This window comes from Leptidea sinapis, chromosome 23 (assembly GCF_905404315.1).
Source record: "Leptidea sinapis chromosome 23, ilLepSina1.1, whole genome shotgun sequence".
Classification (NCBI taxonomy): Eukaryota; Metazoa; Arthropoda; class Insecta; order Lepidoptera; family Pieridae; genus Leptidea; species Leptidea sinapis.
Window position 1 is genome coordinate 8,304,766 of NC_066287.1, and position 24,203 is coordinate 8,328,968.

Genomic DNA, 24,203 nt, shown 5'->3' on the forward strand with positions numbered 1-24,203 from the left:
GTGTATATATGCCGACGGACTCCACTGACAATTTGCCAGAGTTTACACAGTGCTTTAGCCAGATATGTGCTGTAGTTGAAAGTAGCTATGTTGAAGCTATTTATGTTCTGGGGGATTTTAATACTCACCCGGGGGAACACTTTGGGAAAGAATTAGAGAATTTGTGCGCGGATCAACAATGGGTGTGTGCGGACATTTATAGATTAGGTACTGACTCAGACACCTACCTTACCTTTGTAAGTGATGCTCACGGATGTACAAGGTGGCTCGATCACTGTGTTGTTAGTCTATCAGCGCTGCAATCGGTGCGTAATATAACTATTCAATACAACACGTTTTGGTCGGATCACCTGCCTCTTGTTATTGAGTTTGAATTAAATGTAATTGTTAGTAAACGTAGAATTAAAAATTCAGATATTATACATAATAAAGTCAATTGGGGAAACAGAACTAAAGAACAGATAAATAAATATACAGAATTATGTAATAGTAAATTTCAGATTCTACATTTTCCAGTAGAATTACATAAATGTAGTTTTGGCTTATGTAATGAAGGGGAACATAAAGATAGACTAGATAAATTTTATAATAGTATTATAAATGTATTATCAGAATCAGCTATTAATAGTTACCATTCCAAAAAATGTAAGTCACACTCAAAACGGTATGTGGTGGGGTGGAATAAACATGTAAGTGAAGCGCACAGGCAGGCCATGCTTTCTTTTCAAAATTGGGTTTGGCACAATAAACCAAGTTCTGGAAATATTTATAATGATATGTGTAATACACGAAAAGAATTTAAAAAGAGATTGAAATGGTGTCAAGATAACAAAGAACAAATAAAAATGAATATAATTGCGGAACAACGAGCTGCAAAAAATTTTTGTGATTTTTGGAAGTCTACTAATAAGTTAAATGTAAAGCCTGGCCTGCCAGTAAGTGTGGAAGGTTTATGCGAGAGTAGGGATATAGCCCATTTGTTTAAGGAACACTTTAAAGTGTGTTCACTCTTGGGTTCTTCTAAGGAAGCGCTGAATACTGGGTCCGTCATGTCCGGTGACCTGTTTAATGTGTCGGCCAAACAAATAGCTAATATAATTGCCAAAATGTCACGTGGCAAATCGCCAGGTCATGATGGGTTCAGTATAGAGCATTTGAAGAACGCAGGAGTCCATTTACCCAATGTACTTGCCACATTCTTTAATCTCTGTCTTAATCATTCGTACCTACCTGCTGCACTCATGAGGACTATTGTTGTACCAATAGTTAAAAACAAAACGGGTGACTTATCAGATAAGCGCAACTATAGGCCCATTTCTCTGGCGACTGTTGTAGCAAAGGTGTTGGATAGTGTGCTTGACTCAGAACTGCAAAAACATGTGCAAATTCATGCGGCGCAATTCGGTTTTGTACCCGGACTTTCTACTGAAACTGCCATTCTGAGTCTCAAGCACACTGTCCAATACTATACTGATAGGCGGACGCCTGTGTATGCCTGCTTCCTTGATTTATCAAAAGCATTTGATCTTGTTTCGTATGATCTTTTATGGAAAAAACTCGATAAGACTGGCGTGCATACACAGGTGCAGCGTCTCTTTCAGTACTGGTACGCTAACCAGACCAATAATGTAAGATGGGCTGGCAGCCTCTCGGATGCATACAGGCTGGAGTGCGGGGTGAGGCAGGGGGGGTTGAGCTCACCCATGCTCTTCAATCTGTATGTCAACGAGCTCATAGTTGGGCTCAGCAGAGAGCGTGCCGGCTGCTCGGTTGATGGTGTTTATATAAACAACATTAGCTACGCGGATGACATGGTGCTGCTGGGTCCAAGTGTAGGCTCTATAAGAAGGCTGTTAGCTATCTGTGAAAGGTATGCGATGCAACATGGGCTCAAATATAATTGCCAAAAAAGCAACTATTTGGTCTTTAGAGTCCCTGGTAAGAATATATGTAATATTCCGCCAATGAAGCTGAATGGTGTTGAGCTTAAGAAAGTTCAACATTTTAAGTACCTTGGACACTACGTCACCGAAGACCTCGAAGACCAAATGGATATTGAGAGGGAACGCAGGGCACTGGCGGTGAGGAGTAATATGCTGGCTCGCAGGTTTGCTCGATGTAGCAGTGAGGTAAAGATAACGCTTTTCAAAGCATATTGTCAAACCTTCTATACGAGCAGCCTGTGGGTCAGATATACTCAAAGAACGCTTAGTGCCTTTCGCGTTCAGTACAACAATGGTTTCAGGTTGATGTTGGGGCTGCCCCGCTTTTGCAGAGCTTCGGCAATGTTCGCGGATGCGAGGGTGGACGGCTTCCATGCCATCCAACGCAAAAGAACCGCGTCATTGCTGAGGAGGTTGCGGGGTAGCCCTAACATCATTCTGCAAACCATTGCTAGTCATTATGATGCGCCAATTATAAAGGCATTTATGCGGCTTCATGTGCCTGTTTAGTTATAATTATACTAATATAATTTAGGACATTTTACTGACAATTATTATGGATATCTGTTTTATTTTTTTTCCCCGAATTTAAATTAATAATATTATTAAGTATTTTCTTATTAATTGTGATTATGACATATCTTAAATTTTAAACTGTAATTTTATCTGTAATTTAATTAATATCAAATTAAACTCAACAGTATTATGTAATTTAATTTAAGTTAAGATTGTTTTTATATCTATGGGTAATGCCTGAAAATAAAATGATTTATTATTATTATTATTAATAATATTATATATATACTTAATAAGTATTATTAAAATAATTATATGTGATTTACTATTCAACAGGAGTTTTTTACTACCAAGTAATTTAAGTGTTGATCGTCTATGCGCAGAAAGTAGTTGCAAATGGGCCGCCTGAGAAATAGGAAGTCGACGAGAGCGTTGAGTTACTTTTTTTTACATTTTATTATCCGCAAGTTTTGTATTATTTATTAAATGGTTATATTATACTCATTACATAATTTTTGAATATTTACATTTTGTGTAAATGATACCAAATTTGTGGTGCAGAGTCTGGCATGGTACTTAACGCTTGAACTATGTTTTGACTTTTTACACTTAACAGCGACATAGCACAGATAATATTTAGTTTTTCAAGGTTTTCGCATAATTCATTCTCTCTAAGACTTAGCACGCACTGCGATTAAAGGCGAGCGGTTTAGAAATAGCTGAAAACGCCAAACCGCATACAACCTCGCACTGCGGTTGGCGTTTTGCTTAATTTTATTCCAGTATCACCATGGACTTCTGGCGAGCAGCACGTGTTGCGGGTTTGATTTTCAAAATAAAACGAAAACAGCGCCGCCATAGACCTCCTGATGCTGACAGTTTGCGCCAGAACTTATCCGCGCCCTAAAATGAGGAACACTTCAGAAATGAATTTTAACACAACTTTTCGAACGCATTATTTTTTTTTAGGTATCTTTTTAATAATTGTATTTGTTGGAAGCGATTACTAATTATTATGACAGTAATCACATCAAAAGTAATAAATATTTGACGAATAAAACGCTTTTAGCTTTAAACACGATTCATACTTTGGATGCAACACCTAACAAACTAATCTGTATTGTAGATATATTAAAGCCATTGTAAAATACTCTATTGATTGAAAAGAGAGGCTATTGACTTTCTTGTATGTTCTTCTCACGAGCTCTACATTTTCCGATGTTAGATTCAGTAATTTAAAAGAAATGTATACATAGTGAGGATTCAAAAGCACTTAGATTGATTGAATAAAGTTTATTTGACTTTGAAAATGTCGCAGTTTCTCCCCATCTAATAAAAATGTGGTTCTGAGAATGTAGCGTAAAATATTCCCAAGCGAAACTCGTCCAATATCTTTTTTATAGAATAGTCAATATGACGTAACAATTAAGAAGTAATAGCTGTACATAAAAACTAAAATACTTACAAAAGATCTTATGCATCAAAGGTAGGACTTTGATTTTTTTATTTGAGCGTCTTATCAGTTAGATTTTCTTTTTATTTCAATTAAGATAGATGTTTGGATTTGTAGTCCAAAGTATATTCGGGACTGTAAAATGTTTCTGGATTCAGCGATCCATTGACATTTGACTCATACTTACATAGGAATACATACCCCCAGGCGTGAGCTACAGTCACGGGTATGTAGAGGTTAAGAATTGTAGTGAAGTACGCAGAAATTTGTTTTTTTTTTCGAAGTTTTACCCAATACTTGGTAAGTTGCTACTTTTATAATACATCTAGATTATATTTCCAAGACATTAGAATAATTATTATTGTTAGCATAAATTCAACTTGAAAGAGCGTCCATTCAAATTTAATATGGACTTTGAAGCGTTGTTTTCCTTGCCTGATTTTATTATGTATTTATTTTGGAATACGGTGAAATATTTTTTAGAGATTCTTAAGTCTTTCGATAAGAATATCTCAAATTATTACTATGAAAGCATTTACAGTTTAGTTTGTATTAGAAAGAACATATAAAGATGATTGATTATAAAACCAGAAACACTGATAAAAAAAAATATTTTTTTCATTGAAAATACTTATTTATTCTAAAATATAACGGTTTTTCGACTTTGTGTCGTGTGTGTAAAATAAAATAAATTTATGCATGGTCTTAGTTTGTTTCGATAGCTTTCATATACATTGATATTATCCTAACTATAAGCATTATTTTACTTTTTTTGTAAAATAATACACATAGATACACTTTATCATCCACAATCTAAAATCGGAACGGCAAAACTGTGCATAAAGACAATGTAAGCATACTTATCTCGGTAGTCGTGTGTCACTGTCCGAATAAAACCTGAGGGCCTACCATCAACTTTTAATAAGCGATGCGAATCCGATGCAGTTGAGTTTACGTACCTAAACTGAATCACTCAAATTCGCTTCTTCGCTTATGAAGAATGAACGAAATAAAATTGCGTTAGTAACCTAAAATGATATGATTTTAGCGGTTTTTTTGCGTAGAAAATAATAAAAATGCATTTTAAAATTGCTCAATTGCGTCGAATTATAAACCATTAAGCCCTTTTTTATACTTATTAAATAATAGTAATATAGTTCTTGAATTACAAATTAAATGTTGGCTTATGTATTTTCATAAAAATAACGAGTTATGAACGCACCTCCATTGATATTTGATTTGACAGGACCACAGAGTACATATTTTTCAATTCGTTCTTGCGAACAGGCCTGGGCCATTACTGCCTCGTCTTTAATATTTTCATTTTTGGTATTTATTTTCATTATTTTGTTTTACAAAAAAGTTCAATAAAGTATTCTCATCTCATCTTTAATAAATAATTTTTTTCTTTTCTATGTTTTCACTATTTTTTAAAAGTTATTACAACACGATTCAGTTTCCTCTAAGGAAGTAGCAACTTTTTTCGAATCGGTCACTTTGACAAATAAGCTATCCAGTTTAGGTTGAAATAACACCTCATGGTACGAATGAATGAACGAACTAAATCAGTTTGCGATTATCAACTGAATCATTTTTGACATCATTGCGATTTAATCAGTTGATTTGTCGTCAACCTAAATTAGATAGCTCTAATCACGACGTGGTACGAAATAGCAAAGCAGTTCATTTTAGGTTGTCAATTGAATCGCAATAAGAGTTCATGGTTGGCCCGCTGCACTGAATAAATGTCTTACATTGCTGCTTATTGACCAAGATGTTTAAAACAACTGGAGTAAATGCAGCAATGAAAAGATATAACAGGTGACGCTTATTATGGTGTAATTTGAAGGATATTACACATTATGGCTTTGTTTTTACACGACGTGATCTGCCTATACTTAATGTATAGAATGTCATTAACATGACCAAACTTCTATATTTTCTTATCCATAGCCTCACTACCTTTTCTGCTACACCACATCACCCTTAAAAGAGCGAGTCAAACAAGAGCCACTACTTCTTTCAGCCTCTAAAATACACACCATTCTCAACCATCAACGTAGTTCAAACCAATGCTCCTCTATGAACTGATAAGTCCCCATTTTTATTGTAACTGCGCATATGCGCCCAAAGCTACGTTGAGGTAGGTAACTGTTTTCCTAATAATTTAACTCTCCTTTCAATGTGCCCCCATTTTCTTCTATTTAAATGATACTTGTTAAACGGGCGTCTCTAACGCCAAGTCCTCTGATTTCCCTGTTGTTGAACAGGAAAAGGAAATGTGACTTTCACGGAACACGACGTGAGTCCCAACCCCTGAGGGAGTCTGTATCGGTGTCCAATATATACAAGAAAAACCGACATAAAGTCCACTAATTTAGTGGAATTCATGTCGGTTTTTCTTTAATTTAATTTAAATTTTTAAATCCAGAGCTACTAATATTATACAAAGTTACGTAAGTTCGAATTTACGAAAATCATTAACATTTACTTGCATTATAACATATGTATATAAAATAATTATATGTAATGGTAAGCTTCGCTATAGAAACTCAATTCTGTAACCCATTTAATAACCTCGTTATTTCTAGTAACATCACACTAATCTGGGAACCCCAATAAAAGTACAATGGACTCTTGTAGTATTTATTACGGAGTTCAGAACTTGTCAACGAGCTGCAGGATGTGCTGCTGCTCCTGTTGTCTCCACTCCTCGCTGCCCGCGTCTCCCAGGTTGCCCGCGTACTCTGCACATAATATGATATCACATTAAATCACTGCTCAGGGTGAGCCTCATAGTATGTCGTAACTCATATCATAAATGAAAAATATTTTGTGTTTATGTTTGTTTTTAAGAACATTCACCAGACCATCAGAATCTTACACCCTCCAGACCTCAGCGTCAACAGTTATCTCATGAAGTTTCGTAAAACAACAACGTTTGTAGAAAAAGTGTTACACTTCATGGAAAATATTTGCCACAACTAACAAATGTCACGTGACTTTTGTGTATTCTATCGGGCATAATGTCATAGCACAATACAGTCATAGAACAGCACTTTAACTTCATACTATAGCGCCGACACGCACACATTTATTTACACGACCGCTAAGCAATCTTGGGAAGACAAAACTATTAAGTGCCACGCCGTGGTCGCTGTTCGAGTTAAATTAGCTGCACCACGCTGTCCGCGTTGTCAATATTTTTGTATGTACCAACCCATAGCGCTCCGCCCAGACGTAGGTATAAATTTGAAAGAGACCGCTGAGTTACGCTACTGTTCTATTACTTGTACTGTGGTAATAGCTAGTTGTTACCTCTCATAACGTGACGTATAATTTTCAAGGAGCCACCCCTCAGCGACAGAACTCGCTGCACTCTCTGTTTGATAGACGCAGCGCCCGCCGTGCACACCTGCACAATAAAAACGTCCAATAATTATTTCTTCTTAATTTTTGAGAAAAGTGACGATACGAGCAAGTCCCATCACCTGATGGTACGCCCGCCCCACTAAAATGTTGTTTCTTTCAGGGTTTTTGAAAAAATCTGGCCCACCACATTCTTGAAAAAAAGGCGCAGCCGTGGTACGCATCTAGGCTGCATAATAGATTTTTATTTATAGTATCATATAGTATGAGATCCCACCGCTCGATACTAGAGGTACGTGTTTTTTTGTTTAAACTAATTTTAAATGATCGTTTCGGGAGTATGCAATGTATTAGCGATAGGTTGCCAACAAAAAAATTGGCCGCAAGTACCAGTAATTTATTTTAATATAATTAATATTCTGATGTTAATTACACCTTGGTTCGGGCATTTTTTAACTGGCAACCATGGTTAGAAAGATTAAAAGGTAAAGATAGATTTCTTATTAAAATTATAAAAAACAGACGATTACAAATTATCAACAAAAATGTACCTGTTTACGCCTGGCAACGTTTTATAATGCAGCTGACTGAGAGCTGACAGCCATTTTTTTTTTCAATTCTTGACATAATTTCTTTAAAAAACATAAAGATGAAATTTACATCCGAAAAATAATTCTACTAAAATAAATTACACGTACTTGCAGCCAAATTTTAATAGGCAAGCTAACGCTATTACATTGCATAGATACTCCCTAAACGTTAATTTAAAATTAGTTTCATCAAAAAAAAAAACCCGTACCTGTAGAATCGAGCGGTGGGATCTTAGGCTAATAATATAAATATTGCAATGTTGGTCGATACACTCCCGATAAGGGAGCCGAGAGTGTACAGAATAAATCTAAATAAATCTAAAGTTATATTAGCTTTCTTTTCTTAGCTATGTTCATTGATGCACAATAAACAACTAGACTCACAATCACGCTCAAATATTCTCTGGAGTAAAACTCTGCCTACGCGTCTATTAGGCAGAGTTTTTATTCAGTTTGCGCGGCGCTTTGATTACAACGCCACGCAATAACAAAGTCTTCGGTGAAAAACTGTTCAAATTACACCAAATCCAAACTTAAATAAGATGGAGTGTCGTATTTCAAGTAAATGCCCTTTAAATTAACACAATTATGTAACTAACTTGACTAAGTTTTGATCATTTTGTTAAATAATTACATTTCAATAGCCAAAACAAAATATATCGCCAACAAAATGTAACGTAATGAGCTTCTTATAAGCGTATACAATATACTTTGAACATTACTGTAACGAAATAAGGTGTTAATTTGAATGATTCTTCTAAGGTTATCTGTAAAGTAAGTGTACACGTATCTAAAACGCCGCTCGGACGATTTTTGACGACCTTTTAATAGGCGATTGGAAGTGTAAGTAGTTGTTTATAGTTCGTCAATGGCTATGTTATATAATAACACAAACGAGACAGTATTAGTGGAATCAAAACTTATAGTAATATATTTTCAGTGTATAATACATATAATTACCTCTAATATAATTCTATCAATGAGTTGTAGCGTGAATAGACCGCCGGATAAACGCCTCAGATACTGCTCGTCGTCATCAAGTTGTTCTGCTTCTTGCTAAAATATAACATTTACGATAACAATAAGGATGTGACCTTATCGACGAATGTTGCGACCGCTAGATTAGTATACTTCAGATATTTTTATTTCAATAAGGGACGAGACGAGCAGGACGTACAGCTGATGGTAATTGATACGCCCTACCCATGACAATGCATCATGATTCTTGAGAAACCCAAAAAATTCTCAGCGGCACTACAATTGCGCTCGTCACCTTGAGACATACGATGTTAAGTCTCATTTGCTGAGTAATTTCACTAGCTACGGCGCCCTTCAGACCGACGCACAATAATGCTTACAGATTAATGCTTCACGGCAGAAATAGGCGCTGTTGTGGGATCCATAATCTAGCCTGCATCCTGTGCAAAGGAACCTCCCGATTTTCACAGCATCATGACGTACGGTATTTTGGTGTGGCGTCATGCTGCTGACATTGATATAGTGTTTGCTCTGCAAAAGAGAGCTTTTCGTGCTATATATCAGCCTGGTTATTGACAGTCACTCAAAGAAAAATTTAAAAAAATAAATATTATCAGTAAAATATAAATAAATTATGTCAGTACATTTATAAAAATTTAATATACGTCCACAAAAATCGCCTTTTTGTCTAATAGCGATTTTCATTATTTTAACACTAGAAATAAGGGATTGCTTGTAACTAATTCTAGTAGGCTTCATAATATACATAATAGCTTTAAGGGTAAATGTATACACATTTATAACTGTTCAGGCATTATCTATAAATAAATTTAAATGTTTTATTAAAAAATAGCTCGCTCGTAAATCTTACTGCTCCACAGCTGATTGGACTAGATTTAGATTATTTTATAGCAAAAACAAAGACAGTACAATAATGTATTAAAAAGAGCGCAAAAAAAAGAATACTAGGAGTGTTTCTTGCGCCGCTTCTTCTCTCTCAGAGTGCCATTTGTTTCCGAAGCAGTGGTAGTGTTAGAAGTGACATCAAAAAGAACTCTAAAGGAATTAATTTTGAGAAAATAAATGCTTTTTATCATATTTGGTAATAACCTAAGACAAAAGTTTGTGCATTCACTGATAAAAATGCTATATTTGTCGCAACTCCTGGATTTACTGGGTTATTACAGTCTGTATCGGCATACTTGTGATCATATCGAGCGACGATCAGTTCCGTGGTCAATTAAGGATAGGGTTACCACCCGCCCGGATTAATTAGGACATACTAACTGCGTACACCTTGCTTAAACGGCGGCAACGCTCCTGTGATTCCTCTGGTTGTTGCAAGATAATGTGGGCGGCGGTGATCACTACAACAGGAGACGCTCGTTTATCCTCATTTTCCGTAGAAAAAAAATGATAAATAATATAAATCCAACAGAATAAATATTTATAATTTTAATGAATAATTATGCTTAGATAACTTATACGTCTAGATAGACTCTTGCTGTTAGACAACAGATGAAAACAGGCCACGAACAGAAGTCTAGTGTGCGTGACTAGCTACGTCTTACACTCGCGATTTGTATGACACTTTGTGTTAGTGTGCGTGCATGACTCAAAATAGAGGTCAGTTCTAAACTCATTTATCTCGACATTCATAATTTTTTTTCGACGTTTTCACAGCTGTCATAGTCGTATCGTATCGTATCGTTATAGACGTATAAAATATGATCTAAGGAATTATGAATCAGTCATAAGTTTACCAGTTACATGTACCTCCATTTCCTTTTCAGTGCGGTCCACTTTATCCATATACTTGAAGTGCAACTCCAACAGTCGGTCCACCTTCTCCAGATCGTTCTCTGTGAACTTTGCCAGCAGCCGCTGCCGCTGGCTCCCCTGGCAGTTCCGTAGCATGGACGATATGATCGAAACGACGTGCTCTGAATATTAAATATATTGGCGGAATTAACACTAAAGAAAACTTGTATCACTTGTATAATTATGAATTTCCGCAAAGTAACGCCTAATTCAATAAATTTTCTTTTTTTTTTAAATATTAAACTAAGATCATTTATATATCTAGATAGATTCTGACAGAAAAGTGAAAACTTCGAAAAAAATGAGAATAGAGTTAGGCTCTGTTTTGAGCAATTCACGCACACTGAAAGTGTCATACAAATCGCGAGTGTGAATATTTCATAAATCGCTATTATATTTCATGTTAAGAATTTGATTAGACGATATAATTATGTTTGGTATCGTAGAGAAGTCACTGACAGACCACTGTAACACAATTCATACTAGTTTAGCTGTGTTTGCTATCTGTATGTAAATAATGTAATATAGAAACATATCTTAAGCTTGTAGTATTAATAATATGTGTTTATTTATTTATTTATTTATAGGACAACCAGTAGTTGTTACATTCTAATGCGCTTAAAATATATCAAATATGAACAAATAATGAGTTGAATGTACAACAAATTAAGGTGTCACAACATGCACGGTCTTTGCTTCCGTGTCACCAAGAAAACAATAATATAAAATAAAAAAAATAAAGCAAAAATTATAAAATCAAGATACGAATTTGAAAAGAAGAAAAAAAAATGAAGATGAATATTAATCATTTGGCGCCTAACAATCTCGTAAATTTTTTTTTAAACGCAGGTAAAGAATCTTTAGTGTTGTAATACAAGGTACCTTCATGTTGATCCACTGTCAACAGTCGTTTCCGTTTCGGCGTTTTCATAAATAATGGAAACACGGTGCGAAGTCCCAATATATCAACGAACTTGTTGCAATTATCTTTTCCATCCACTCCGGCTAATGCATGGTCTAAGACTTTCAAGGAGCCATTTCTGGACATTTTCTTTTCTCTGAAAAAATATATAATTCAAAACAGTTTCAATGTTATATTGAGGTATAAAAGTATCTGGAACACGGCCACATTATCTCTAGACTAGAGAACGCGAAGACCCTCCCGTTCCCATTTCACCACCCGCGCTCGTCCTGTTGTGTAGGTACGGTTTGTAGATTCATTACCGTTAGGTACATGTCGTGCTATCACTGCATTGTTTTTGTACTTTTCATTGTTACGTTTGACTTTTGTTGTTAATAGTTTTGTAGTTTCTGTTATTCTGTGTCGCTATAGTAGTTCTACCATAAATAAAATTATTACTAAACCCAAAGTCTTTCATAGATTTTTCATTATTATAACATTAATACGCTTTACATCAATCTATAATACTGACAAAATAAATCATAGTTGTATTAATAATAGTACCCTAGTTATTGTTGTTTTAAACGTAATAAAGCGACGATGTGACGTCATCGACGAAGACCAAAGATGGACCAAAAGGTGACTGTTGAGAAAGGACCTCAAGGGGTACCTAGATGGGAATACGAAATCATCCAGGTGAAAGGGTAGTAATTGGTTTCAGCTAGCACAAACTAGAGAAGACTAGCAATGCTTGGAGAAGGCTTTCACCTGCAGAGGGGGGGAAACATTTAGTTTCACAAAAGCAATTAATTTTGTAAATCTTTATTTCAAAAAAATATAAGGCATTTTAATTTTATTTTTACAAGTATATAAAGATGTAACAACAACAATAATAACAAAAATAAATGACTAGAGTTTTCGTACTTCTTGCGAACGAAATTTTTCCCACCCAACCCATAATAAGTGTTAATTCCGGCAATATTCGTCTTCAAACAATTAAACACGTGTTTCGCCTCTACACGAGGCATCTCCAGGAGATGTTGACTCGCCAAACTCTGGCACGAGACTCTCGTACTAAAAATCACAACACTTGGACACATGTTTATTATGTCAAAACAGTATTTTAAATGTGTGATAAACTCGTTGATAAAAAGTAAAGAAACCTAAAAGAAAACTGGCAATAAGAAAACAATATTTTCACAGCACTATCAGCATATTATATTTTACCTCAACATAAGATTCATGAGCTGGAGCCCTTCGCCTCTCAAGAATCGGTCTCTGTTAGCGGCTTCCATCAGAGCACAACAAAGAGAATCAAACATATTTTCCATTGCCTCTTGCTCCTCCGGTCCACTGGGATCGTGACGTTTGTAGAACTATAAAAATGTTTGAAGTGAGCTCAAAAGTAAAAAAAAAATTAACAAATGGTACAGTTTTGACATGGACTGTCCAGTCATAAATTATTGTTAGTGAGCGTACAAAGGAACAAAACATTTATGGAAAGGATAGTTCGTCCCAGTCATACTAACAAAACTGGTTTGAAAAGGAGAGTTGGACCCAGTTATAAATAATTCCTAGTGAGCGTTCTTATTAAGGCGAGATTATCCCAACACTTTAGGTAAAAATCGCTCGAACGTAAGATTCGATAGGTACGCATGGACACGGGCGTCGGGCATGGCTGAGAACGAACCGAGCGATGCGGGTCAACGACCGCCGAGCCGGAAGGACCGCGTAATATTTTTTAAAACTTACAGTTGCGCTAGAGTACGGAATTACTGTGATATTTTTTATGCATTTTTAAAGTAAATCTTTTTTATCGCCGTATGAGAGAAATTTTATATTACGCGCAAAATTATGATTTCAACAATATGGGTATCGTATCCGAGGTTCTCGAGGGTGCAGAGAACGAATTTGGGATCATTTTTGAAGTCCAAGATGGCCGCCGTGTCAACTTATGATTTCAACAATATGGGTATGGTATCCGAGGTTCTCGAGGGTGCAGAGAATGAATTTGGGATCATTTTTGAAATCCAAGTTGGCCGCTGCGCAAAAATATGATTTCAACAATATGGGTATCGTATCCGAGGTTCTCGAGGGTGCCGAGAACGAATTTTGGATCATTTTTGAAATCCAAGATGGCCGCCGCACAAAATTATGATTTCAGCAATAAGGGTATCGTATCCGAGATTTTTGCAGAGAAACCTCCACGATACAAGGATAGTAGGGAAGATGTTCTAACAGATATGCTGTCGCATCATCGTAATTTTTTTACTATCATTCCCGATTTGTACTTGTTTGCTAAAACCTTATGTAATGTGAGCCCGAGAGAAACGAACACAGTACCGTTCTTGACAGTGGTCACGGGCGTACTGCTGGCATGAGTGTTTATACCCATCATAGTTTTATGATAATATAAAACAATTCATATAAAAAAGCCTATTTTTCAAAAAATAAATCTATCGAGATTTTTTTTCATAATCGTGTTTTCGAAGCTGTAATAATTTAGATAAAGAAATGAAGATAAACTGGTCAAAAAATTGGAACCGTAGTATTTGTAGAAGTATTTTAAGTAGATTTTCAAAAATGTTACTTTTTAGGACTATAGCGCCTTAAGTAAAAAAACATTTTTGAAAAGGATGGTCCGTCCCAGTCACTTTATTCCTAGTGAGCCTATAAAGTAACAAAACATTTTTAAGAAGGACAGTTCGTCCCAGTCATAAAATATTCTAAGTGAGCATAAAAGTAACAAAATTATTTTAAAATGGACAGTTAGTCCATGTCATAAAATGCGTATAAAGTACCAAAACATTTTTAATGTTTTTGCGCACTTGCTATCCCTATTACCCTAGCATATCCCTATTAAGCTAGCATTAGGGTTAAAGGGATTACCATTATTTTGAATATACGGCCATTAATATATAATTAAAAAAAAGAATATTTACCGCCAATTGTTGCAACAATACATCTATTCCATCAATTTCTCCAAGTAGCTTTCTATTTTCAGGATTATTTTGCAGAAGTATTGATAATATTTCTGTTGCATACAATTTATTAGCATCAAACGGCAATTTCATCTGAAAACATGAATTTAAATCAGTAAGGAGGCCATTAAAAATGTCTCAACCACAATTTTAAGATTTTATAATGAATTACCTTCAAACGTTTTAATATCCATTGAAGGAAACCTTGTTTTGCAACATCCACACACAATTCTGGTTTAAACTCTGTTATATTTTCTATGATACCTAAAAAAAAATTATACATAAGAGAAACACAGTGACTCTATCTCGTGCTATATAGGTCATACGGTTTGTCTTCACGGAGTCGGATCCTTGCAACAAAATATATAAGAATAATATAAACACCTTTGTGTATCAGAAAGAGTAGCTCTGCTAAAATTGAATTTTGAAAATACACTGCTGTCTGTAATTCAAGTTTATGCTTCCACGGAAAACCCAAGTGAAGAAGAAATAGAAAATTTTATAATGCTTTGAAAACTCAAAAAATCTGATAAAACTTTTGATCATGAATCATACGAGGATCAGACTGAAACTTCTAAGAAAACTGATTATACTACCAAGATATTGGTTTTATTATATCATTTCAAATTAGTTACCCCAGTATTTTTGGCTAAAATAAGAATTAGGGACAATTCCTTGTGTGAATGTGGTCTAGATGAGGGAAACGTGGATCATTTATTCGTCAATTGCCCTTTGACGCAACCTTCTTTATACAATTTTATACCTCCTGAAATTCCCCGCCCAACTTCCTTTAAATGTCTCCTCTCCCTAGTTTTCACTCCTTTTGTATATATTTTGTGTAAATATATTAAAATAAATAAGATTAAGTGGTAAATAGCACTTAGTACTTATATCAAATAATTTAAGTAATTATATTTGTGATGTCCCTTATAGTCCTAACAGCATGTATATTTGTTTCAGGTATAAGAAAATAAAACTTGTTTCAATATTAAGGACGCATTCTCAAAACAGAGAGGTATCGAATCACACCACTACATTGACACCGCTCAAACACATACACGTACTTAAAGTTAGTAGCGGGAATCAAAAGAATTTGATACTTTAGCAAGTTTGAATTTTATTTTTTTTAATACCTATGTATTTTTGATAATTGGTTGATGTATTAGTTAGACCGTTTAGTAGTTAAATATTAGAACTATAGATGGCAATTCTGTCGCATAACGTCGTGTGCAGTAAACGCAGTTTTTTTTAAATCCAAGATGGCCGCCGCGCAAAATTATGATTTCAACATTATGGATATCGTATCCGAGGTTCTCGAGGGTGCAGAGAACGAATTTGGTATCATTTTTGAAGTGAAACTTCTTTGCCCGCATGAGGGTAAAATTTTTACGGATGAAACGGAATAAAGTGTCATGAAAATGAAGGACGTTTTTACCCAAGAAGAGGGGAGGCAGATTGAGTTTGATTGAGATTGAGAGACATTCGCAGCAGTAGCAGACGGTACCGCTATGAAGTAAAACAACTTCACTACTAGCGTTGTATCATGCAGGTATAGCGCCCGGCCACGAGTAAGTAGAACATCTTCCCTACTAGCTTTGTATTATGCAGGTTTAATGATTAACAATAATTAGTAAAACATCTAATAATTTCTAATACTAACAAAAATCAATTGGTTTAGACAACAGATTAAGATAATTATTAATATAAACGAGATTTAAAAATTGGTTTTCACATATAAGTTTCACTTCTGACATCTGTACTTTGTACGCATGCCATTTTTTGTGTTGTCTGGTGCTTTGGACTTAGCTTTCCCCCAAAGGACACCTCCCCTACAAGTGGAGTTGAAAAAAATACTGGAGACTTACCTTGTGGGGTATCGTTGCATAGGTCTTTGAATGTTAGATTCAGGTTTGATACATGACATTTTCTTTGGTGTTTTGAAAATAATGCGGGATTAAGGAAGATATACGTTACATTTATCTAATAGCTTATACCTTATGATTACAATATCCATTGAAATAACTCTTCTTGGCATAATATGGTGGTAATTATTAATAAGAAGGGTAGAGCTTCTTGTGGTTAATAAAAGGATGAAAATTTTTTTTTGCATGTAGGGTATCATTAGGTAGGTCTTTCAAAATCAAATTTTGAGATTTTTTTATTAGATTGGTAACGGAATGAATTTTGTAAATATTGTGGGTGAAAAGTCGAAACGTAAATATTTATATATTTAGGGAATGAAGAATTAATTTAGCATGTTGGATATGATAAGACAGGCCTTTTATAATATAATTTAAGTTTATGAATGAATTCTAAATTTGACGATGTAAATGACACCCATGAAGAAAATTTTGTAGATTTCATAGGCGCCATCGTGGATTTCGATTTTGACCCAATATTCTTTAGTGTTGACCCCGAAAACCATGAAAATGACACCCATTATAAGAAGTTGGTAAATTTCATAGTCGCCATCTTGAAATTGGATTTTGACCCGAAATTCGTTATTGTTAAGCCCGAAAACCATGAAAACGACACCCATGAAGAGAGGTTTGTAAATTTCATAGGCACCATCTTGGATTTGGATTTTGAGCCGATATTCGTTATGGTTGACCCCGAAAACCACGAAAATGACACCCATGAAGAGAAGTTGGTAAATTTCATAGGCGCCATCTTGGATTTCGATTTTGACCCGATATTCGTTATTGTTGACCCCGAAAACCATGAAAATGACACCCATGAAGCTAAGTTGGTTAATTCATATGCGCCATCTTGGATTTCGATTTTGACTCGATCTTCGTTATTGTTGACCCCGAAAACCATGAAAATGACACCCATGAAGAGAAGTTGGTAATTTTCAGAGGCGCCATCTTGGATTTCGATTTTGACCCGATATTCGTTATTGTTGACCCCGAAAACCATGAAACTGACACCCATGAAGAGAAGTTGGTGAAATTCATAGGCACCATCTTGGATTTCGATTTTGACCCGATGCCGATTTAATATAGACCTTATATTTAGAGATGAACTTAAAAATCACTAATTCTTCAAAAAAATACAGAAACATAATTTTTTGAAAATCTGACTGCTAACAAAATATGTAAAGTATCAAAAACAGTATTGTAGAGCTTATAAAGAATATTCATGTTCGTACAGCGATCTTTCCGAGTACGAGCTGCTGCTTACAACCGACACAGTGTCTACCCACGACGGCGGCCGAGCGCGGACTGACGTTGTTTCGATAGATCTTTCTGTGCAATACAAAATAAAATAACCCTTAATACCACACTTTAAAGCTCATGCTTATCAGAAAAATATATGAATTTTAGACGATTCATTTATATTTTTTTCTGAGATTATTTATAACATATTCATTAATTTATTTCCCGTGTTTTTGAAAATATTATATCTGCATTCCTTACGTAATTTTTAAGAGACAAAAATGTATAAGTAGTAGCAGAAAACTGATCCTGAATGAAGCCCCATTTCGTCAATTTTGTGTGAAGAGGTAACGGATTATCGTTTTTACGACATAAAATATCAAAATTTCAAAGCCTAAATTTCCCGCTAATTGGAGATAAAGAAGTAATCTATTTGTGACAATTTTTAGTTTTGTTAGATTTAGTTTCATTTCATCACAAACTCTACCGAAAAATATCTTATTTTTGTCGGATTCGTAAACGCGTCCTTAAGCACCGATCACTACCATTAAAATTAGTAAAAAAATACTCTAAGCTTGGTGGCCTACATTAACGTGACATTGGCAAACTTGTGGTATACCTTCCACAGGAGCCATAGCAGGAAGAACAGAATAGAATAGAATCATAGATCGATCTATAGGTTTCAATTTTAAAAAATGTAGTTTTATCCGTGTTATAATGAGCAACAGCTACAATAACATGAGAATAAAAATTTAAATTACGCCACTATACACAAGTCTGTAATAGCGGAGATGGGACATTGGGTGATCCGGAAAGCAGAAGACCCCGGTTCGAATCCATATGTCCTATTAGTTTTTTTTGTCAAGTCTTGTACATTCTTAAAAATCCGAGCAATGCTCGGTCGTCGGGATATTAATTATTATTAAATTATATTAATTATTAAATTATACTAAAACAAAGAGATGGTGTCACCATATAGTAAATATAAATTTACCTAATGTATTGTGAACAGCATCTCTCTCATCAGGTACTTGTTCATCCAGACGGGCTAGGTTGTGCAACAAGAGGGCTGCACACTCCGCTTCGGCCAGTGCGCTGATCAACTCTTCAGCGCCCTCCTCACTTTCATGAAGAATATCAACATCTGTTAACTCCTGTGATCAATTTGAAATTATTTTTGCATTTGGTTATTTCTTTACATAATAAGTACAATCACATTACATATATTAACCATACAAACTAGTATTATATATTAAAGGGTATATATAGTGTCTGATTACATATCAGGTGTACATTGGTGTACATAATGTTGCCAAAACACTATGTAATAATAATTATACTAAATGAATTGAATTTTTTAAATAACTAATATCAATAATATAAACTAAATTTTTCCTTACAAGTTAACATACACATATCAAAAAAGAATAATTTTATATAACTTTACTGATTCTTTTTAGCAAGACTAAGATATAAAACAAAATAAAATATCAAATAGATATTTTTTAAGTCAGCATGTGAATGAATGTAACTCCAAACAGTCTGTAACTTTTACTTCAATTTATCATACAAGTTAAAATTGTACCAATCTTTACTAGAGCTAATAATCCAATGAGTACATGGATCACATATCTTAGTAACTTTGCTCAACTCACCAGTTTTGAAATGGAATAAAACAAATATTTTTTTTTTAAAATGACATGGCATTTACTTTAGCCTCTGAAATTATAATTTAATTAAGACTTCTGGCATATGATCTCTACGGCTGGATCGGAGTTAGTCTAATACTGTGACTTTTCCAACATATTTGCAACCATATATCGGCAATAACACAACGAATGTTATCGACCAACTAGACTAGACTAGAGACTTCACATATCCCCACAAAAAATAGCCATGCGGCGTTTTTACATTAGATTTTGTGTAAAATTACATTTACATTCTTTATTATTTTTACATTCTTATTATTATTTTAGTTAAACCAATGTTTCAATACCTTTCCAGATCTCATTTTCAGGGCCATTGCATCTGCACTAAAAATCGAATGCCCGCTCTAATATTTAATATGAATACTTTAAAAATAAACTTACTTGCAACAAATGTACAACTTTTGTAGATATATCTGTGTTGTCATGGGACAGCAACTCCAGTACAGAACTGATGCATTTAAGCTCCACTAATATGGGGTACTGATCTGGTACTGTTGCAACTGCACTCAAGTCCTAAACATAAAATCTTTTTTTAAGAGCAACAAAGAGACCATATTAGACAAAGTTAACTGACTAATCGAATCTAGCAATCCTAAAGTCAAGTTCGCGTTTTATTACACTCAGCAAAATTTTATCAAAGCAAAGTCTATTAAGTGTTCTTAAGACTTTCCTTACCTAAAACTTAGCTGAGTATGGTAAATGCGAACTTGACTTTTGCATTGGGCTGTTTAACCCTCCACATACAAGGTGACTAGAACTCACATGCCATACTAGGTGGGGTTTGTTATACGCCAGAAATAAAACGTAATAACCTAATTAACTTCTAACCTAATTATCATCTGCATCATCATCGGACTTTTCTTCTTCATTCATATATTCCAAGTCAAAATCAACGTTTTCTTCGGTCAATACTCGTAATATTTCGTCTTCCGATAGATGACACATTTTTTATTAATATTATTACCGGCTAACAATATTTTTTCACATTGAACATCATAAAATAACACATGAATAAATAAAAAACAAAAGTAGTTACACATTCCTTTTGAGCCACGCGCAATACAAGCTGGAGTGTGCGATTCCCAAGCACACTTTACGCTTTGTGTTACGCGCTTCGAAGACGCCCGACTAAATACTTCGCACAAATCGGAGGGGCAACATCGCATTTGCAGTTATTGAGAAAACGAATTCGATAGTCTTTTTTGTTAAAATAAATATTTGAAATTATCAACCGTACACAACTTGTACATGGAGGGTTAAGCTTAAGCTCAGTATAATTTGACCTTAACTCAATATTATATATCTCATATACATTGAGAAAGTACAGAAGTACACTCACATCAACTCACAAGGGTTAGCAAGCAGAGAGTATACAAGACGACGCAAGTGATATATGTACACTCTCGCATTTGTCATACCCCATAATCCCTGAGTGAGTGAACAGCCACCATAAAAGGTGTTGTCTCCATCACATTGACGACACTTCAGCTTCAATCGTTTAGTGAAAAAAAAAACCCTTTCGATCTTATTATCTACAATACATACATACTAATACAAAAAGATAACAAACCTGCAGAGCCTCATAAAGATCAACTTCACTATCCAAAAACTTTTCAGGCTGATCTGGAAATTTTATTCTCATTTCTCTATTCTTCAAAACTTTTTTTTCAAAATTGAGAACCAACTTTTTAACTGCAGTATCATCTAGTACTTCACCCTGAAATATAAAAACCCAAATGTTATAGATGTTATTGAGTAATTATTTTAGAATTTAACATTATCTTTGACATTCATAAGTGTCATTTCTAACTTAAATAATTTATGACTTCTTATGATGAGCAGAAGGTGTACCAATACCATAATATACCTGTAATTTAAGCAGACATATTTCTAACACCCATAAATTTTCAACAAGAATGCTCAATTTAAAAAAAAATGATGTATAGACAGAGCCTCCCAATATATAATTACGGTAACATGGCATCTAGATGGGTTTAGAGATATGTATATACTGTGTTTAAATAATTCATTGTTATTAAAATGAAATAAAATACTATAATTAAATACAATGTATTCATGTTTCACATACAAAAAGCAGATAAAGGTCTATATATATTTTTTTATGATATTGACACACTTTTTACACAAATTATCTTGCAAGTTAAGCATATATAGCCTGTGTTATGGGTTACAAGACAACGATATATAACGATGAAACATACATAAATTCATATAAATATACATAAATACATTTAAAAATCCATGACTCGGAAACAAACATCCATATTCATCATATAAATGCTTGCACCTACCGGGATTCGAACCTGGGACCTCTAGCTTAGTAGGTAGGATCACTAACCACTCAGCTATACAGGTCGTCAAATAAATTGTATGAATAATGCTGAAAATAATAGTAATAATTTTTCCAACTTTCAGTATTGGTGATATCCTATGATACATCTTTTTCACCTTAATACAAGGTGAAAAACTTATATTGTGCATTTACATATATTATTTCTTGACTGAGATTTTGGTACAAACTGACTAAAATTGTGCAGAATTCAATGCAGTTAACAAATTTGTTTGCAACATTGTATGCAAGACCCAAGAAATTCAGGGTATGAAAGATATATCTCTAATTGAGGAAAAATTAATATTATACCTGTAGGTATAATAACATATAACTACTAAATATTTAAAAAATCTTCAAATAATACTTCTTAATGTATTATAATTTGACACACCTCTGTTATTTCGTTTTCAACAAATTTCAAGATATCCTCTTTTTCCTTGTCAGATAGAGCCGGTTCTTTTGGAAATGTCTTATTTTGATTTGTTTTAGATTTATCAGTCTTTATAGTGCGACGAATTTTACTTGACTTAATACTTTCGTCATCTGAATCTTCCAGATCATCTTCATTGGGTCGCTTAGGGGTAGGTGTAGGCTAAAAACATGTTTCACAAAAACAGTTATTTATATCTTAATCCCAATATTAGTAAATATCAAAAAAAATCACAACAAATATTTGATGGAAAACCCAACCTTAAACGAGAGTAATTCGACGACATCCATTATACCATATGAATCACCAAAACACAGGTAAAGTGATTATAATATTATCTGTCACTAATTTTAAACTTATCTATTAAATTAGTATCTCATCTCTTAATGAAAATTTAAACAGTATAAAAACATATCAACATTTTTTAAGGTTATGTATGACATTTTATTGACATTGACAATTGTCATGTAAACAATATTACTTTTTTCTATGGCAGAAAAAATGTGTTCCAGTGTAGGTAAGCAATAAAGTAGCCAGTAAATAATTAGTAACTTAGTTTTATTTATTTAGACTTTAGATCATTGGTAATAACACCATCACCTCAAACCAAAATACAATAAAATATTTTTTCACGATTACAAGAAAAACCCCCGTAAGATTTATGGGCAAAAAGTATTCTTGTTGTAGGCTAGACCTCCATTTTACATACCATATTTATAATACATAAATATTTGTCGTATACTTTGACTAGATATTAACTAGACATATACTAAATGTTTCAGAGAAAGTGCAATACCAAAACCAATTTCGTCGCAGCATCATCGCGTCCTGGCACAACCAAGACCTTCAGTCATTTTAACATGGAACCACAATAGAACATTTTAATTTTATGAAAAAGTTGTGCTACATGCGGTTGCAAGTTTTTTATTTTATTAGGAAAACAAACAGTATTACATGACATAAATAGGTTAAAAAAAGTATAAATCTATATTATTACCATTTACAGTTTTCGCATATAAGAATCCAGTAATCCTAGCGCAGCTTGGGTAATGGACTTGACATAATATATATTTTATATTAGGAGAATAATTAAATAAGGTACACCGTATATGACTTTTTGTACTTTAATTATATTTATAAGTAGTCTATCTAGAGTTGTTTCAATCAAATGTTACACAAATTCTGTAGCTTGCATAATTTTTGTAAATATTGCATCGGAAATAATTAGTCACAAGGAGGAATACATTAGATCTTTTGTAGGACTTTAAGTAGTGTAAGACTATATTTTTAAGACCTGAATTTTGAGTGAATATATTTTTAAAGGAATAATCAAAAATATATATAATACATAATTGGGGAGATATCCACCATGACAACCGAGTTGAGGGACTGTCACCATACACTCGCAATACTAGTGAGTTAGGGCAACTACGCCGACGTTTATACACAATTTATTATTTTTAAAGTGAAACTTTTATTACATCGTCTCTAACTTTTTCGTGTGTGCGTATGTCGCGTGACGGTCGGGCGGCGCCGATAGTTTGCAGCAGCTGACCATGTAGTGTATAGACTATTACTCATTTGGAATGAGTAATAGTCCAAGCATAAAATTAAGATTGATAAAGCGATTTTTATACCCTTATTGGAATATTATTCCAAAAATATAATGTGAAAAGAAGTTTCACTTTTACCGTGGTTTCATAAAACCACACAATCCTTTTTACTGTTTAGTTTTATTTTGTGTTTATTGCGCAATTATACTCACAAACGGAATTACATAGTTCTTTCAGTTTTTTATTTATAGCTACACAAATAAAACCCAGAAGAGTGAGAGTTATCAATTTAAAAACATAACAAATTATTTATAGCTATTTAAAGAGTAAATATTCACGAATATAAAAACCCAAATATCTTGGTATTGAAGAGAATTTGATTGTATTGATTTGAGAAATTGGCCACATTCTTTGATGTTAGTAAAGCTGTTTGTAGATGCGAAGTTGA

At 34.1% G+C, this 24,203-nt stretch overlaps 1 protein-coding gene across 2 annotated transcripts; it reads right to left on the reverse strand.

Annotated features, from left to right (window-relative positions):
- Positions 1-6,544: 6,544 nt before the first annotated feature.
- On the reverse strand, positions 6,545-22,637 carry LOC126971510 (beta-catenin-like protein 1). 2 transcript variants are annotated; one of them, XM_050817819.1, is made up of 13 exons: positions 22,463-22,636; positions 22,164-22,364; positions 20,990-21,136; positions 19,801-19,932; positions 18,705-18,864; positions 14,725-14,816; positions 14,514-14,645; positions 12,799-12,947; positions 11,553-11,728; positions 10,626-10,792; positions 8,832-8,927; positions 7,231-7,327; positions 6,545-6,659 (listed from the first exon to the last, which is right to left on the reverse strand). In XM_050817819.1, the coding sequence occupies exons 1-13, from the start codon at positions 22,490-22,492 to the stop codon at positions 6,571-6,573; spliced, it is 1,668 nt and encodes a 555-aa protein (XP_050673776.1). In that variant the 5' UTR covers positions 22,493-22,636; the 3' UTR covers positions 6,545-6,570. The 2 variants fall into 2 exon arrangements, with proteins under 2 accessions (XP_050673776.1, XP_050673777.1); XM_050817820.1 differs by lacking the exons at positions 6,545-6,659; positions 7,231-7,327; positions 8,832-8,927 and adding an exon at positions 10,107-10,216 and having other exon boundaries at positions 10,613-10,792; positions 22,463-22,637.
- Positions 22,638-24,203: the final 1,566 nt, after the last annotated feature.

Excerpts from the sequence above, each read along its gene's own strand:
- LOC126971510 (XM_050817819.1), bottom strand. The coding sequence starts at position 22,492 with ATGGATGTCGTCGAATTACTCTCGTTTAAG. Across the intron at positions 10,793-11,552 it reads GACAGTGGATCAACATGAAG|AGCACGTCGTTTCGATCATA; the intron begins GTACCTTGTATT and ends TTTAATATTCAG. Across the intron at positions 8,928-10,625 it reads GCACTGAAAAGGAAATGGAG|CAAGAAGCAGAACAACTTGA; the intron begins GTACATGTAACT and ends GTTATATTTTAG.